The sequence below is a fragment of the Astatotilapia calliptera genome, chromosome 11 (assembly GCF_964374335.1).
Source record: "Astatotilapia calliptera chromosome 11, fAstCal68.1, whole genome shotgun sequence".
NCBI lineage: Eukaryota > Metazoa > Chordata > Actinopteri > Cichliformes > Cichlidae > Astatotilapia > Astatotilapia calliptera.
In genome coordinates this window covers 31,528,653-31,546,520 of record NC_137432.1, presented here as the reverse complement: position 1 = coordinate 31,546,520, position 17,868 = coordinate 31,528,653, and the positions used below count along the sequence as shown (strand labels likewise).

Here is a 17,868-nt window from a genome sequence, read left to right as displayed (position 1 = left end):
CAGGACATCAGACTACTTGTTCTTATTGCTTAATGATGCAGAATAATCATATAGAAATAAAAAACCTGAAGTTGTGTGCTATTTGAGCATGTTGCCTGCCTGCAGCACTAAAGGACTCCGTGAGAGACGTCTGTCTTGCCCTAGCAGCACCTGTCCCTCTCCTCCTCTTCAGTTCGCCTCAACATAAGCTCATCATATTCTGTGATATGATTTACTCTGAGGTGTTTGACGAGGGTTAGTGGTGTTGCCACAACACCTCACTGTCTTGCCACATGTATCGCAAGCCGCGTCTTGGCTGTTTGTGGAAGTAAAATATGTCCACACATGACATGTTTACGCTTAGCCATTGTTGTAAGTGCGCACGCCAGGTGCAGTGTTGCCAACTTAGTGACTTTGTCACTATATTTAGCGAGTTTTCAGAGCCCCTTAGCAATTTTTTTTTCTAAAAAGCGACTAGCGACAAATCTGGTGACTTTTTCTGGTGTTATTGGAGACTTATTTACGACAACTTTTTGACGTGAAAGCGCATATTGCTCTTCTCAACAAGCAGCGGGTGCTGCTGTGGGCACCTCGCCCGTGCCAAAGCGCTCACGGGCAGAGGATAGTCCTCCCCCAGCTGCTATCAGGGCAGGAGATGTTCCCACCTATGCGTCCAAACTGCAAATGAATCGCGTATGAGTGAAGCCTCTGCTCCCGCACTGACTGTAACGCAATCAGTTCTTCTTTTACTGTTATGTTGTTTTGTGGATCACAAGGTTTAAAACTACTACAAAAAACGATAATCGCTAAAAAAAAGAAAAAATAATAATTTGTAATTCTAAATAAATTCTAAATGCATTTAGGACGTTTTTTTTTTAAACTCACTTTATGTCTCTTCTTCTTTTCTCTCCTACAACGTGGGTTACAATGATATTAGCATGACCAATTATGCAAATTAGGCGATGACGTCGTTTAGCAACTTCTAGAGACTTTTAGCATAGCCAATAGCGATTTTCCTTACTGAGGAGTTGGCAACACTGGCCAGGGGCTGCAACACATTTATACAGCCGTATTTCGTATATGACAATGAAAGGCATAAGAGGAAGTAGTTTCTTCCAATTTAGATGATCCGAATGATATAGTTTCTTTCCACAGTGTTCCTGTTAATGAAAAACTACAAATTTACCCCAAAGTACTAAAATATCGATATTTTAATATGAGAATCGATTCTAGAACATAAATTACTGGGATCGGAACAATCGATATTTCAATATCGATCCGCACACCACTAACAAACACGTTTAACTTACCGAAAAAGTGCAGCAGGGCCTCGTGTCCTTCTGTCGGTCACTTTACTAAAGAACACCTCAGGCTGTCAGGTTAAAACACTCGGTCGTGTTTTCGTAGCGTAAACGCTCGCCCTCGACTCAGAGCCTACGCTCTATCTGCTATTCCCGAACAGAGATACAGTTTCTCTGTTCGGGAATAGCAGAGTTTCTCCGTGACTGCAGCTGCCATTCAAAGCTATTTTGATGATGTTTCACCCCTATTTAACATCACCGCGGTTGGAATTAGAATCAAACTTATGGGAGAGGAGACCCCTTGAACATCAATCAGCGTGATGAGAACTATTGATAACAAAAGAAAGAATCTTTGGAAAAAAATTATCTGAGGAGAATAGGTTTATTTTAGTCTGACCCCAGTCCCATCTGCTAACATGGAGAAGGCGGGGTTTATGACCTATACTGCAGCCAGACACCAGGGGGCGATAGAGACGTTTTGGCTTCATTTTTGGGGAGCTGTCGCGTCGTCCATGTTTTATACAGTCATTGTTAGAAACCTGCAGTCAGCTGCGACTGAAGAAGTCACTTGGATTAGTGACGAAACGTTTCTCCCACAAAACGCTACGTCCAGATGAACAGAATCAACTTTTGGAGAGTAAGTTTAGAAAGATTTGGATGTAGCAATTTTGCTAGCTTATCTGGTGCGGCTTAGCAACCGGCAAATTAAATTCTGGTTTGAATTAGTTTCTTATAAAAATCACACACATTTTGCCCCCATAGTAACGGGTCACATTCTGTATAGACGATCTTTGATTGCGTGATTGCACCAGAAGGCAGACGTCTGTTGATAGGAGGAAGGACGGGACTGATCGGTCGGCGGGCAGGTCGGTGAGAAAACGGCGGACCGTCATGGACAGGACGGCCGTGGTGAAGGTCGGAGCCGCGGCCAGCGCCAGTGTGTGTGCTTTGTTCGGCGGCGTGGTTCTTGCCCAGTACATCGTCGCCAAAAAGAAGCGAGCTGGAAAGAAAACTAGGATCATAGAAATGGTTAGTACAAGTAGACAATTTAGTTTTATCAAGAGCGGTAAGAAACAGGAAGGGAAGGAGCAAGGGCTTCAAAGTAAAGGTGCACTTTTTTCATAATAGCTATTCCGTCTTTATTCCAAGACGAGCGAGTTGTTTAATGTGTTTAAGTAGTAAAAAAAAAAAACTTGTTATGACATTGTATTTTGTCCACTGAAACACTCACAGGAGGTTGGAGCATGCGTTCAGAAATTTTCGGCCGGAAATGGGACGCTCTGCTCTGTTTTCTTGACATTAATGGGCCTACACGATGCTGTACGCGTGCGCGACAGTTCCTTAAAACAGCAGCTGTTTAGAGGTCACCGGGCAGCTTTTCTCCCACAGAAAGAGCAGGAGCCACTTTTATGCAGTGACAGCTGAGCCTCTGTGTCAGTGATGCTCTGCAGCTCTTTCAACATTAGAAAAATGCTGAGTGCTACTGTCTACTACAGGTTATGCAATCATCAGGAGTGCAGGTAGGACTCTGGGTCCAGCTCTCTAACCATTCTAGCAGGAATCAGAATGGTCTGCTAAAACATTAACAGTTGACACAAAAATGAAGGTAAGAAATGTGCGGGGAAAAGTCATATGCCTGTGTTGTTAAAAAGGTGGGAAACAGCAGCACGTAACTTTGTTGTTATGTAAGAGCCATTATATAAAACAAACACACTGATAATTTAGATATTTATTTTAGTTTGTTCACACTGAGGTATGTACATCTTTTATTTTAGGAAAAAAAAAACATGCCATCCAAAGTTGGTGTCAACCACCAAAGAACTTTTAGATTGCCTTCCAAAACTAAACAGCAATCTAATAAAACATTTTTCAAACCACCTCCTGAAAGACTTCCTAAAAAATAATACTGAGGCAGGGAAAATCCTGGGTATGCAGTATGCTGTCCAACATTAGGAAAACCTTTACCACACACAACATATTTCTCTTTCATTTTTTTTTTAAATATATCTTTACCTTTAACTGTGTTTTTATAATGTATTCTACAGATACATAGTTTGACATTTGGTAGTTGGTGCAGCAAAGAATGTGAGATTTACAATATTTTGTCATTGAAAAATACATATTAAACAAGCTTTCATGCTAGATTATATCCAGAAGTACTGTAATATGTAATATAACACCAACTGAGCCATTATTTTGTGTTAGTCAAAGCTGTTTGTATACAGCTTCTATCCAAAACATTCACACACTTATAACCTAATTTACTAGAAAGACTCCCCTGGAATTCAGTTGGCACATTCACATTCTGAAGTGGCTGTAGCAGCAGTCAAATGCTTTGGCTGCAGATAAAGATAGCAGCAGGGATAGCTCAGTAGGTAGAGTGGTGGCCCCATGATCGGAAGGTCGGGGGTTCGACTCCACTGAACGGCTACCCTGAGGTACCCCTGAGCAAGGTACCGTCCCTACACACTGCTCCCCGGGCGCTGCACTGGCGGCTGCCCACTGCTTCACTGGGTGAATGGGTTAAATGCAGAGGAACTATTTCCCTATGGGGACTAACACGCACACTTTACACTTTAGATTTACATTTTTGCTGATAGTAATTTTCATAGCAGGTATCCTCCTGTCATTGAGTCATAGTTCCTTTTTATGTGCTTTGTCTTGCAACAATGGCCTGTCTGCTTTGTATGAAGCTCTCATAGTGTACTGAAGAAAAACGTCTCAATGGACAGTTTAATGATCATTAATATGTAAATTGTCATGACCGTTGATCATCTGCCTCCATAATGACATCTCTCACCTTCTCAACGAAATTCAAAGTGTTCTGGATGTTGTGTTTAGAGCTGCATAAACACCACATCGAATTAAAGATCGAAGCCATAAACTTTGAGATGTTATAGGAGACTGAGTTGCTCATACAGACAATTGGTCTTAAAGGTACTAGAGATGGACCGATCCGATATTACGTATCGTATCGGTCTGATACTGACCTAAATTACTGGATCGGATATCGGAGAAAAATAAAAAATGTAATCCGATCCATTAAATATCAAAAAAGCACCTCACAAAACTTGCGACATGGCTTAACTCAGCAGCTCATAACCGTAGCAGTCGGAGCAGTATGTGTCACATGATAGGGCACGCCACAGCTGCTCTATCGGCGGTCTGGTTGAGTATTTGTAGCCTCGCTACCAAACCGGCATTTCATCTCTGAGGAAGTTCCCCCAGAGAGAAGTAAAGCAAGTGTGTCAGTTCATCTCTGAATGTTTGTAAAGCATTACAGCGTTAAGCTTAACAACCGATATATGGAGCGACTGCCTCTTCTCTCTCCCTCCCTCTCCTGTTGCTACTTCAATCATGAAACTGATTAATGATCGGCTTTTCTGTCGCGAGTCCGTCTCTCTTGTTTGTTTATTGCACACTTCGCGCCAGAAAGAGGGAGCCAGCGGCTGAACAACAGCAGCACATTTAAGCTTGATAAGCTGTTGTTAGAATTTATTTAATATTACTTTCTACACCAGGATCCTTTTCTACGTAGTTGATGGCTGGTAACTGTGCAGGGGTGGGTCTAGCAATGTTTAACCAGGGGGGCCGATAGGGCATTAACAGGGAAAAGGGGGCACAAAGTCATACTTTTCTTTCTTATTCTCATTTAAAATGTCTAGCTTTTAATAAATAATTATCTGAATCTTACACCCAAAGTTTTAATCTGATGTAAAATTTATAGAAGTCCATTACTGTATATAGTAACTGTTAAGTCTAATATACCCTAGTAAGCTATAGTACTTTTTCCTTTGGAAAGGTACGATCTTTGCAGTCTGCACTTCTGTTGAAGAAAGCTGTTGAATCTATTTAATATTTCTTGAAAAATAATTGATTTCTGTGCATTTTTTTCACACTGCATCAAATTAAAGTTGATTACGTCGATTAAGCATCATGAGGTGGAGGGAGGGGGTGGTTCACTATTTTTTATTTATTTATTTTTGCTGGGAGTTTGCAACCCTATTAGTTAGGTTGCTTACTCTTTAAAATACCAGAATAGGGAGGATGGAGTAGGTTTAAGTTTATTAGATTGATCAGTATTGTTGAAGTGAAGTTGCAGTGTATTTTTTGCATACAGATAAAACAGAATAGCTTTAGTGGGGTTTTTTTTTAACTTGAGTTTGAACCTATACAAAATGCAGCAAGATATTAAAAAACAGTTTTATTGGTTAAAAACACACTATATTGGATTCATATCGGTATCGGCAGATATCCAAATTTATGATATTGGTATCGGTATCTGACATAAAAAAGTGGTATCGTGCCATCTCTAAAAGGTACACCTTGTTTATGTATCTTCAGTAAATCGTACAGACTTGGTGTAGTTTCCCCTGGGAATAGCCTGTGGTATGTGGTCAGTAGCATTGTCTTATTCTAACTGCTTCAGACAATCTGTTATCTTCATGTAACCACTACCTGCATTTCATTTCAGGGGCTCATCAAGTATTTTTGTCACTAAGCTTAGACAAAAATTTTCTCATGATTGTCTTTCTGGTTTTCTGCAAAACTATGCACCTACCCTTGTCTGCCGGAAGGATGATAATTCTGTTGCAATTACTAAGTGATGGGAGTGCCTTCCTCTCCTCCATGCTGATGTTGGAAACTGGGGGCTTTGCATTGCTGAGACAGGCCAAAACTTTTGTCCGCAGTTACTCTACTTCCACATCTGCATTGTTGTTGTTTCAAATTGCTGATTCTGTGGCTGTAATCAGTTCCACTAGTGGGATTTGCCTCCGCGTGATAGCAAAGTTCATCCCTTGCACATATCAAGTGCACATAAATTAATTCAGTAGCACGATTATTTATTTTTTCAACATGGCTTCTTTTGGTGGGTGTTTCCATTTGAGAAATGGTGTCCAAAAACTTTAATTTCTCTTTGCTGATATGCTCCTCATTTCACATGTTTGAATTTATTCTTTTCATTGTTCCAGTTTGTTCCTTGACTGCTGTACGCCTGTGTGGAAATGTCAGTTTGGGAAATTAAATCTGTTAAATGCATCATAGTAATCTGATGTTATAGAATGAACATAAATGAGAGATATCAGTGTTCATCCCTGACAGGATAGTACTAGATGAGACATGAAACTGAGTAGTTGTTAATGCATCTGGGAATTGAGTTTTCGTAGTGTTGTCCTCAGTGGTATCAAGTGAGTATCTCGTTAATATTTACTGACTTTAGCATAAATATGTGTTGTATTAACAGACAGCAGAAGTTTAAATCTGATTTTAAGTTACACTATAGACATCTTAGATTTTGTAAAAAAAAAGAAAAGAAAAAAAGTTAGTCCTCTTATCCATAGGCTTTCACTGTTTACATTGAAGCGGATAGTGATGTCAGAACCCTGTTCTGAGAGAATTGTATATTATGTTGAACCTTTTCAATTTGCAACTATGGAGGAAAACATCCCATATAAATAAAATGAAAACAATTACGGAGGCAAGAGTGCGACAGAAGCAGAGTGTTATCTGTAAAGAGCTCTTCTCTCTGTCATCGGCTGTTAGAAGTACTGTATTTTTATGTGAGCATTTATTTGCTTTTCCAGTTGACTAATTGCATTACTAAATGCAGAGGGAGAAACGTGCATTCTTTTGGAAGTTGCCTTGTTGTCTGTCCTCCTCTTTTTATCTACATGATGATACTGATTACACTTACTGTGTTGTCTTAATGGCCTTGATAGCTGATTATATGAACAAAACATTTAAATGAATGACAGTCATTTCTAGGTTTCTAACATCATATTCAGCAGGCATTTCTAGCTGTGTGTATACGTTTCCAAGTGCTGCAGTTTGCTGCACTTTATGGAACTCTGATTGTAGAACCTTTCATTTTGCAAATGTAGTAAAAAAGAAGAGTTTGAGGCAAGTGGTGTTTATTTAGTTGCAATTTGCACTGTCACCGCTGGATGCCACCAAAACTTACACACTGGTCTTTTAGGTGAAGGAGCTTGCTGGACTGTGTTTAACTGTTGTGACCACTAGAGAGCACAACAGTGTAAATTTTCCCTTCTCCATCTCTGCCAAACCTTACTGTATATATGTATATATGCTAGGATTTTTTTTAAAAATGTACTCTATAATGTAGTTCTGCAGAGAAAAATGTGAACAAAACAACTAAACTGTTTGGAAATATATAGGCTTTAATGATGAATACACTGTTGTAAAGAAAATGTAACTCAAGTGACTGGCTGAATTGGGTATACTTTTAACAAGGCAACCTATACAAAAAGCTGAACATGCTACAGCTGGTTGTTAGCAGAGCATTGAAGGGTTTATAAATATATAAGGTGTTATACAGGTGTTACTATTATGTGTTATATTTGCAGACTATCTGTTGGTATTAAAGTGTGACAGTTTGGATAGCACTGCTGGATACGTACATAGACTTAATTATTATCTTGAAAAAGAAAACAACAGGGAGAGAGGTAAGTTGAGACTAAGGTGCTATGTTGAATGAATGAAAACATGTGTTACACTTTCAGTTATTAGATTTGCATAAGAAGAAATTGTTAAGACAAAAAAGGCAGTTTTGGTTTGTCAGTTTTAAGGCTGCTCTTGGCATTCAGTCTCTCAGCAGGTTGGCAGGCACTTATTCTACTGAACAAACTTTGTTATCATTAGGAACAGATTGCCATCATGCTGACAGCCATAGCAGCTCCCAGTGTGGGTGTGGTAATGGGACACTAAAGGGTTTCCTTAAAGCTGGCACCATGTCACACGTTAATCATACCCAGGCTGGTATTGCTATCAAAAACATGTTTCGAGTTTGTCATAAAAGTAGTAAAGATTGGATTAATGTGGGATATCAGCTTGGATACCATGGAAATTTCCTTATTTCTAATTAGAGATCACTCAATTTTTAGGTTGCGTTTACAGGTGATGAAATCCTAGTGCATGAACATTAGGGGGTTACATTCAGTCAGGCTGTGCATTTAATCCTTAATGAACTTTGACCTAGTCATGCCAGGATTAGGTCACAGCATCCTGAACCTAACCTGTTCAGACTCAACATCTACTCCTAACAGGGGATTGAAAGTCTGTGGTTTTTTAAAAGCGAGGTGCTCATCCATCATTTGCCTATTTGAGAAGTCAAGATTTAATTGAAAGATCAGATGTTTTTGTTAGCCTGATCATTTCCGTGAAGTTGACTGCTTTTTGGGGTGCTTGGCTGATCTTACAATAACGTATTGTTATTTTTTGTATTTATTTATTTCATGCAGCATCTTGGGTGGGTGTGCTGTCTCTCCAAGGCTATGGGGGGGCTAGCTGTGTTAATTTTGATATTTAAAAATGCTTCTGGGTCTGTATGGCCACATGCAAATATGCAATATTTTCTAAACAAACACAGATTAAATCAGTGAAATTAAACAAACCTGAAACTGAAGTACTGAAACCTTTGTGCAGTGCATGGCTCAGGATAGCATTCTAATATCATATGATCTGCATGGATAAGACAATAATCCCAGTGTATGCCTAAAAATATCAGAGCCTGCCATTGTTTTATCCCCTGGAGCTGTGAATCTGATTAGAAGGGGCTTGATGGTGCAAGGATGGATGTTAGTTGAAGGTTTGCATTTTGGGAAGTGTGAAATTGCACATTTCAAACTAAAGGTAATGGCACAGATTTCCACTGGCTTTTTGTCACTTGGTTTGTGCAACCAAAATACGCAAAGGCAGAGTTAAATCAAAGTGTGTTAGAACAGAAACAGTATTATCCTGCCACACAACTACACCAAACAGTCACTGGGCCTTTTCTTATAAAGCCGTGAGGCAGCTGTTGGTGCTGTGTCTCTGTGAGGCTCGTGCTGCAGGGACCTGTTATAGGGGTGAGATGTAACCGGAGATAGTTGACCTAATTTTTGGGTGTTGTGGTATGCGAGGGAGTCGAGATGATCAGAAAAGAAGACTCTGCCATCTTATAGCAACAACACCAGCAGCACAGACAGCAGGGAACCAAGCCTTGTTCAGCGAAAATCAAGCCTGTGGCATCGTGTCAGTGTCGCACAAAGGTCCAAATGTTGTTATGCAACGTTCCCTTTTATGTTCTCTGAAATGCTGATAACAGAGTTCTTAGAGGCTGCACCCACTTCATGAGAGCTGTAAACAGACTTAAGGTCCCTCCAGATTATGAGCTTCAAGGAAACTTAGATATGTCATTGAGTTTCATGTATGCAGACTATATTGTGATAATACCTTCACCAATCCAATGCTGTTTTTCCCCATGCTTTGTGATCCTTGGTGCACGCAAGATGTGATAACTGGCAGAAAATTCAATTAAATTTTTCTTTTTCATATAGCGCCAGTTCAGAATAACAGTTGCCCTTAAACAATTAAAATGACACTGCCTTTAAAGCTCAATTCTAAACGCTCAACTTGTAATTTTATATAGTCATCGAATCACTTAGCATTAGTTTCTTTGCTTCTTAGCTTCTTAACTTGGAGTTGTTGACAAAAATATGACAAACATGTGACAGCTGACCAGGTTTCTGAATGTTATCCATCACAAACTGCAGGTTTCTCAACTGAATACCAGGGCCAGTGATGGATTTTTAGTGATAGCTCCACTGAACAGACATTTTATTGATGAAATAAATTGCATATTAGTTGCATGATTGCAACTGATATGAGAAAAGTTATCTAGGAGTTGACTTTAATGCAAGAACTTGTTCAGCCAGAGTACCAGTTTGTGTGCATACATTTCAAAAAGAATGTTGGACGTGTTCAGATGCATCCAGAAATGTAAAGACAGTGTAGTTTGCATGTTTCTACATGTGTGTAGATCTGCATTATATATATATATATATATATATATATATATGAGAATTTCCAGAAAGATGAGCATAAGATACGTAAAATATGTATATATGTGTTAACTTGCATTGAGTCACGTCTATTAGTTGATCTTTCATGTGTGACTGACCACTGAATGCCCAAGCAGCTCGATGCTCACACCGAATGTTGACCCCTGTGACTTTTAATGCATCGTCAAGCATTTTGCTGCATTTGTGTGTTTCCACGTGGAGGGCCGTATGCTGTGTGTTTAAAAATGTGTGTGCTCAGCAGCAGTCATCAACCCATTCTCATTGATTTTAAAGGTTTCCTTTTTTTCCTCCCCCGGCTCAATTTCACAGCTGTTTATATGAGTTTTGTTTGTGTGTTTGTGTGTGTTGACAGGGACACTGTATTCTAGTGTTTGAGCCCTTCTGTATAGGGGGAGGGCCTATGTTTTCTAATCTATTTTGAGCAAAAACCCCTCCCTCCCTTGCTGTTGCTGTAGATATATAAGGCCTCTGCAGACACACAATCTTTTCTTCACTCTCGTTTTAGCTGAGACGCCAAACTGGAGGTAGGTGTGTGTGTGTGTGTGTGTGTGTGTGTGTGTGTGTGTGTGTGTGTGTGTGTGTGTGTGTGTGTGTGTGTGTGTGTGTGTGTGTGTGTGTGTGTGTGTGTGTGTGTGTGTAGGAGGGAGGAAGGGACGGAGGGGTGTTTGTTTCAAATGGTTGTACTCCAGGCTGCATGCAGTTTTGTTACACATTCATTGCAAAAATTCATTAAGTGCAACAAATTCTTGCTGTCAATGTTCACAAAAAAATTAAATCTAAGCATTTAGCAGTTTTGATGTTTAAAACATTGGCTTCAATTCTGAAATTGGAACATTTCCTAAACTTGTTGATTTGTAATGTTGTAATCAGCTGTTGCTAAGAAGATCATGACCGTTAAGTAGTCTTAGACACATAACATGTAAGCTGTGAAGCAGCGTTTCATAATAAACAGGTTTAGATGTCACTGCCATCAAGGAAACACCCATAAACTGCCATTTCATAGTCTGAGTGCTTTTTAGTAGGTCACCCCTCTGGCAGCCTATTAAATCTCTTTTAAACAAATGTAATCTTATCCTTTTAACAGTGACCCAGAATATAGTCGTCACTCAACAGATGTAAAATTGGATAAGTTGTTTCCATGCTTAGATTCCTGGATGAGGCCTTTTTTAGGGTAGTTAATACATGAGACAAGGTCAATTTTAGCTTCTTAATGTTTTTGTGTTCATAATGTTGTGTTATAGATTCAGAGTAATTTATGAAGTGGTAACGAGTCAAATTCTACTGTAAGTGTAAATTATGTTGGGTGGGGGTGTTTGTGAAATGGTGAAACTGTTGTCTGTGTGCATTTAGTTGGTTCTTCTTCCTTCTCTGGTTGTTTGTTTGGTTGAGACCCAAACACATAACTGTGCTGCACAAGAGACATCACAAAAACACAAATGAGCAAAACCAAAAATGGATGATCACCTATTATTGGCTTAACGTAACTATTCTTTACTTGTGAAATAACGGGTGGGGTGTTATTCAAGCTGAATTGTTGCACAAGGTCATTTAACATCTCTACACAAATACACTCATTCCCTCAAACACATGAGGTCATCTTTCCAACAACCTTTAAGACTGTCCTCCACTAGAGACTAATTGCAAGACTGTCTGTTATTAGTTGGTCTATGAAACTAAATTATATATATTTTCAGTGAAAGCTGCATTCACAGTGGAGGCCCAGGCTGTGTTTAAACTAAGTCTCTGAAAAACCCTAAAATTATTGAAGTGATGCATTTTCCTGTTGCTTCTGTTGTTAGTGGTTGTTTTTGTTTTAAATCTCCTCCATTATTCGTTCAATGCACTAGTAGGAACATGTTTATACTCAAGAAAAAACTGCCTCGTACCTCAACGTCTGGAGTGTGAGGAGACATGCAATATGTCATTTAGTTATGGTTCAACCCACTGAATATCTTAGAGCGTGCCTAAGAGCATCTTGCCATTTAGCAGCCATCTTGGTAATACCTTTGAGCAGTTAATTTGGGCTAACAAGACCAAGCCCTCGTTCTAAATGGATGATGAGATGGATACACGGGAGAAAATGCATGTAGAGAATCATTAATCGATCATTTGATTTATATATAAATTAAAAAACAAAACTTTACTTGGTGACTTTTCCCCGGAATAAGGTATAAATTATAAATCAGCATGTTCATTATGCTGTTCTGACACTAGCTCCTCCCAACACAACACTTGAACTAATGCCATGCCAGTTCATGTTATGGATACAGATTACCAAGAAAAATGACAAGCATCATGACATGACCTATATTTTATCTCAACTGCACTCCTCTAAGGTTTCATTGCTGGCTCCTGCTCAGTTGCAGTGTTACTGTGTTGACAAAGCTCCCCACAGAAATCCGGAAACAGACTTATAAACATCTGCCAGACTACTCATAACCACTTTTATGGTACTTCCTGCTACAGTAGATGTCACAGGGACCGCAAATTGACATGACCCACACACAAACTCAGACTCGCAAGGAAAAGACACCACCAGCCACACTGTTGCTAACTTGTAAAAAGTGATCAAAACATCTTTATATTTATAACTGAATGCTCAACTTCTTTGCAAAGTATTTCTTTTCCCCTTGTTTCAGCCAAATTCTAAGGTTGTCTGGTATATTGTAGCTCTAATGTACACAAACTGATCTGAGCTGTCCTGCTGTGTGTGACATTTAGAAATGTCAGCAAATTAAAAGGCAGGAATTAATATTAAATTAAACCGAATAAATAATAAAAAGCGCATCATTACCAGTACTTTGGAACGAAAACTCACAAAGAAAAGTTATGAGGTGGTGAGGTGCTTTGAGGACAGTCTTGTCTGACTAGGCAGATCTCATGGCGATGTGATTAAGTTACAAGAAAGGTTGAAGTTCACCCACTCTCTGCAGAGAGTCACTGTAGCTGTTTGTGTGTCTTTGAGTTCGTTATACAACACTGACAGATTCCACACATCAGCTGTTTCATGACCCGCAAACTCTGCATGTGGATCAGGGAACACTGTGTTCAGATATGCTCGAGGTGTTGATGCATAAAAATGCCAGTGACTGTAGTTCAGTTTGAGTATCGTGTGCATGTAGGAGGTGCATTCAAGACAGCACATGTCTCCATTTCCTTTGGCACTCTCTTTGACAGATACGCTTCAAATGTAATTAATTTCAGTTAAAATCAACCCAAAGTTCTCAACACACAAACTTCTCTGCAGCGTCCTCATTCTTCTCTCTATACCCAAAAGAGGAGGCAGGTCTAACCAGATGCGTTTACTCTGAGGTGCTTTTATTAGAACCAGAGCCTTTCAAAAATCTCTAAAGCTGAAGAATCTGAGAATTGAAACGATTATGTTGGTAAATTAACGTTTCCCAAATCTACACTAAAGGAATTTTTAAAAGTCAGCCCACACTAACGTGTCTCTCCTCTTCTTTGTCCCTCCAGATGCCTCAATTTGAGAAAACCACGGTCCACATGAAGGACCACGGGAAGGTGGAGGACATCATCTGCGGTCTCATCAAAGGAGGAGCTTCCAAACTGCAGGTAAAACATCAGTTTGTCATTATACTAAACCTGTCTGTGTTTCTTTTGGTAAAACACCACCACCTGGTGGTGAAAAAGCTTGTAAGGCTGCAGCAAATGGAAAAATATTTTTCCAATTATCACCAGTTAGCTTGTGTTTTACTGGCCCAGCAGGTTTCACTGGGCTTTAGCTGTGAATAAAGGTAAAATAGTCCACGTTGAGACAAAAAACAAGTAAACATAACTTTCATAGAGAACAGGAAGTCTTGACTCAGGTATCCCATAAAAATGGCATTTGCCCAAATTGACTTTGTCACCAGTTTAGCTATTGGGTTCCCTAATTGTCTTACACCACCTAAACTAAAAAAGATTTCAGTTGGCAGTTATCACCTCCAGGGCATTCCTTTTGAGGGCCTTTGTTTCTTTTTGTGTCTGATTCAGGGTCTTTTATGGTTCTGGCAAACAAAGTGTTCTTCACTGTTTCAGATCATCACAGACTTTGACATGACGTTAAGCAAATTCTCAGTTAACGGCAAGCGTTGTCCAACGTGTCACAGTAAGTAAAACACAAAAAAGACATTTCTTTTTATTATGCAGCACTTTACAGTGTAAGAAATGTAAACATAAATTGCAGTTCCCCTGTGTGAATCATACGTTCTGTTTACTCTGCACAGATATCATTGATAACTGCAAACTGGTAACAGAAGAGTGCAGGAGTAAGCTGCTAGCACTGAAGAATAAATATTATCCCATTGAGATCGACCCTCAACTCACCATGGAGGAGAAATACCCGTTTATGGTGGAGTGGTGAGTCTTGCACACACCAGCACACTGTACAAATTCACTCGATTACTTTACTGCTGTGTGTTGCTTAAGTTGTGAGGTCTATCTTACTAAAAGTAAAAGATTGTTTTTGCATATTTACAGGTATTTCAATTCTCACCGACTGCTTGTGGAGCAGCGGTTAGAGAGGGACAAGCTGCCAGAGGTGGTCAGAGAGTCTGATGTTGCCCTCAGGTAACTGTAGAGGAAGATGTGGAGGAAACTGAATTACACGTGTGAATCCTGTTTGAGCACAGTGTAAAGGATAAACTGTGCCTGTGTTTGGTTTCAGAGACGGCTTTGAGCAGTTCTTTGACCGCCTGCAGCAGCACAATGTGCCTGTGTTCATTTTCTCTGCTGGCCTAGGAGATGTCCTAGAGGAAATTATGCGCCAGGCAGGAGTGTATCACCCCAACGTCAAGGTCGTCTCCAACTTCATGGACTTTGATGAAAATGTGAGTGTTTAATGAAAGACAAAGTCTTCATTTTTGAGTCTTAATTCTGGTGTTTACAGTTAATCTGTAGAGAAATAGAAGCACATTGGCTGAACAAGCTCTGCTGGATGTTTCTTCCTGTTAAAAGGGAGTTTTTCTTTCCACTTGTCTGGGCTTGTCTGAATATTGTTTTTCTGTATTATTGTAGAGTCTTTACTTTGCAATATAAAGCACTTTGAGGTGACCGTTGTTGAGATTTGGCGCTATGTAAATAAAACTGAATGGAATTTTTTTTATTGTCTCCTTGTTTCGCAGGGCATCTTGAAGGGATTTAAAGGTGAGCTGATCCATGTGTACAACAAACACGACGGTGCCCTGCGGAACTCAGAGTACTTCAAACAAATCAAAGAGTACTCCAACATCATCTTGCTGGGCGACTCACTGGGGGACCTAAGCATGGCTGATGGTGTGAACAATGCGGAGAACATCTTAAAGATTGGCTTCCTCAATGACAAGGTACAACCATGACATGCATAGACAGATCCTTAAGCATAGTAAAAATGTCCCTGAACATTGAGTTGGCTGTGTTATCAATGTTACATCTACTTGAGGTCAGTAAGGGAATAATAGAATAGCAGTGTCTCATTGTCTGGGTTTATGGAAATGCCATGTTGAAGGCTTTCTGCCATCTAGCCCTTATACTTTGTAATATTGCACACTGTCAGCAAACATTTGTCTTTTGAATTTTATTAATTTATTTACTGAGAGATTATTACCCAGAGATTATTAGAGTGAAATTAGCCTTTATTCCTTTTCTCCTTAAAAAAACCCTAACAATTCTAAGTCCATGCCATTTTTCAGATTTGAGGATAAATAGTGTCTTAATGTAAATCACAGAATACTTAAGAGTTGACCCCCAAAAAATTGGAAACATGGTTTTTAGACTGCTTAGTCAGGTTCACTTTCCCTGAAGGCAGGTGCTGTGGCTGCTTGAAGATTGATTAGATGAACTGTCTCCTGACCTTTTCTCTGTGGCCTCTCTTTGCAGGTGGAAGAGCGACTTGACAAATATCTGGACTCTTATGACATAGTTCTGGTGAAGGACGAGACATTGGAAGTCCCAAATGCCATCCTCCAGAAGATTCTTTAAGTCCACCTCTGAGCTGACCGCAAACCCACACCACACCCAGTACACCTCTCTGTCCCCCCTTCAATCTGGAGCCAGTTAGGCTTGACACCCTTTTTAACCAGCTCCACTCTGTCTCAGCACATCACCCTTTGACAGGCTTTTAAAAAAGACATTTTACATCTTGTAAATGAAGTCCACTCAGCATCAACAGACGGTCTCTGGTGTGTTTTGTCTGTTGCAGTTGTTTCTGATGTTTTTTTTTCCTCTATATATATTTTTATGAAATAATAACATCTGAATATTTGCACAGTATTGTTATCATAGCTTTTTCTAGGAGTATTTTTATTATGGTGATGTTTCAATACCATGTATGAGGTGCCCGCAGATGGATGAAACAGTTTGGTTTCTCTTCTTCTTCTTCTTCTTCTTCTTTTTTTTTTTTTTTTTTTTGGAGCTATCCCAGCATGCCTGTCACCTCAGTTACTCTACTTTTGCGACTTGGCAGTAAGATGTCATTCTAGCCAGTCTTGCAACGTAAACTGTTGTTGTTAGACATGCCACATATCTGTACAGGCAAGGCTTAAAGGTTGGGAAAGTAATTAAGAACATTTATTAATGGACCTTTTTATCAGTAATACTTTTTTTTTTTTTTTCCAATCTCTTGCTTGGTTACAGAAGCATCAGCAGCCAGTATTGGGTTTTTGTTTTTTTGTTGTTTTTTGTTTGTTTTTGTTTTTTTAGATAAAGAGGAGAGATTTGGGGTGTCAACATGAAACTGATGTGATGATGAGAAATGAGATGAAAAGCACTTTTAAATTCTATGTATGGGGAAATTAAGTCTCCTGTTGATGTGCAGAGATGGCACCGTTTTGATTTATGGATGTTGGAACAGGTTCTAAGGCCATGTTTACATGCATTCAATTTATATCCAAATGTGCTCATTCATACTTATTTCCACCTGTTGTAATGCTACAACTGAAACATTTATGGCAAATGCCATTTTTGATTAAGGAGTTTACACTGCTCTCTTACTCAAGTATTCTCTGTGCCAGAGATAAAGGTTACAGAAGTATTAACTAATGCTGAAGTATACCTGTAGTTGTCATTAGCGGGAATTACCGGGAACTAAAAAGCCATAATAATTCCCGAAAATCTGGCACCTTAAGCTTCTCTATTGAAATAAATATTACATTATTTATGAAGAAATGTAGTTTATTTCACAGTTTCAGTAAAGAAAGAAGTCACCTGCTGTCTATGGCTCACAAAAACCCAGCATGAGACCTGTTAAATGTAATGTGTTTTATCACCTTTATATTCTCAGTGAGCACTACCTCTAAAATATTCATCTTTATGTTTTGGGAGGTTCAGAACTAAAACGTCTCAACATGTTGTGTAGAATGTTGAATTTGTTTGTGGTTTAAATGTGCTGCTATCACCTGCATGTTGCCTTTTGTTATTGTTCAGTTTATGTTAAAGACACGGGACACTTAAAAAGATATATCAATAAAATGGAGAATACTGGCATACTGTAAATGTGGGCATTGTATCAAAATGTATATTATTTTACTGCATTTGGAGATATTTTCAGAAGTTTAGACTGGTGTGTTTTATTTTTATAAGCTGAAAGGCTTTATTTTATGGTGTGAAAAGAAAACATAATAAAGTCATTGTTGTCAGGCCGTGCGTGGACAGCAGACTGGATTAACTTAACTGAAAGCTTTGGGTTCATTGGGATTTTAATGTGGATCATGTAATGTAGGACATTAAATATTTGCTATCCATCAGTTAGT

General features: G+C 39.2%; 1 protein-coding gene across 8 annotated transcripts; it reads left to right on the top strand.

Moving 5' to 3' along the window:
- The first annotated feature begins 1,760 nt into the window (after positions 1-1,760).
- Positions 1,761-17,611, top strand: nt5c3a (5'-nucleotidase, cytosolic IIIA). Of its 8 annotated transcripts, none has more exons than XM_026184965.2 (9): positions 1,778-1,917; positions 2,065-2,309; positions 13,616-13,714; positions 14,180-14,249; positions 14,368-14,500; positions 14,621-14,710; positions 14,808-14,970; positions 15,265-15,465; positions 15,998-17,611. In XM_026184965.2, the coding sequence occupies exons 2-9, from the start codon at positions 2,172-2,174 to the stop codon at positions 16,097-16,099; spliced, it is 996 nt and encodes a 331-aa protein (XP_026040750.1). In that variant the 5' UTR covers positions 1,778-1,917; positions 2,065-2,171; the 3' UTR covers positions 16,100-17,611. The 8 variants fall into 8 exon arrangements, with proteins under 8 accessions (XP_026040752.2, XP_080164605.1, XP_026040750.1 ...); XM_080308477.1 differs by having other exon boundaries at positions 14,135-14,249; XM_026184967.2 differs by lacking the exon at positions 2,065-2,309 and having other exon boundaries at positions 1,761-1,917.
- Positions 17,612-17,868: the final 257 nt, after the last annotated feature.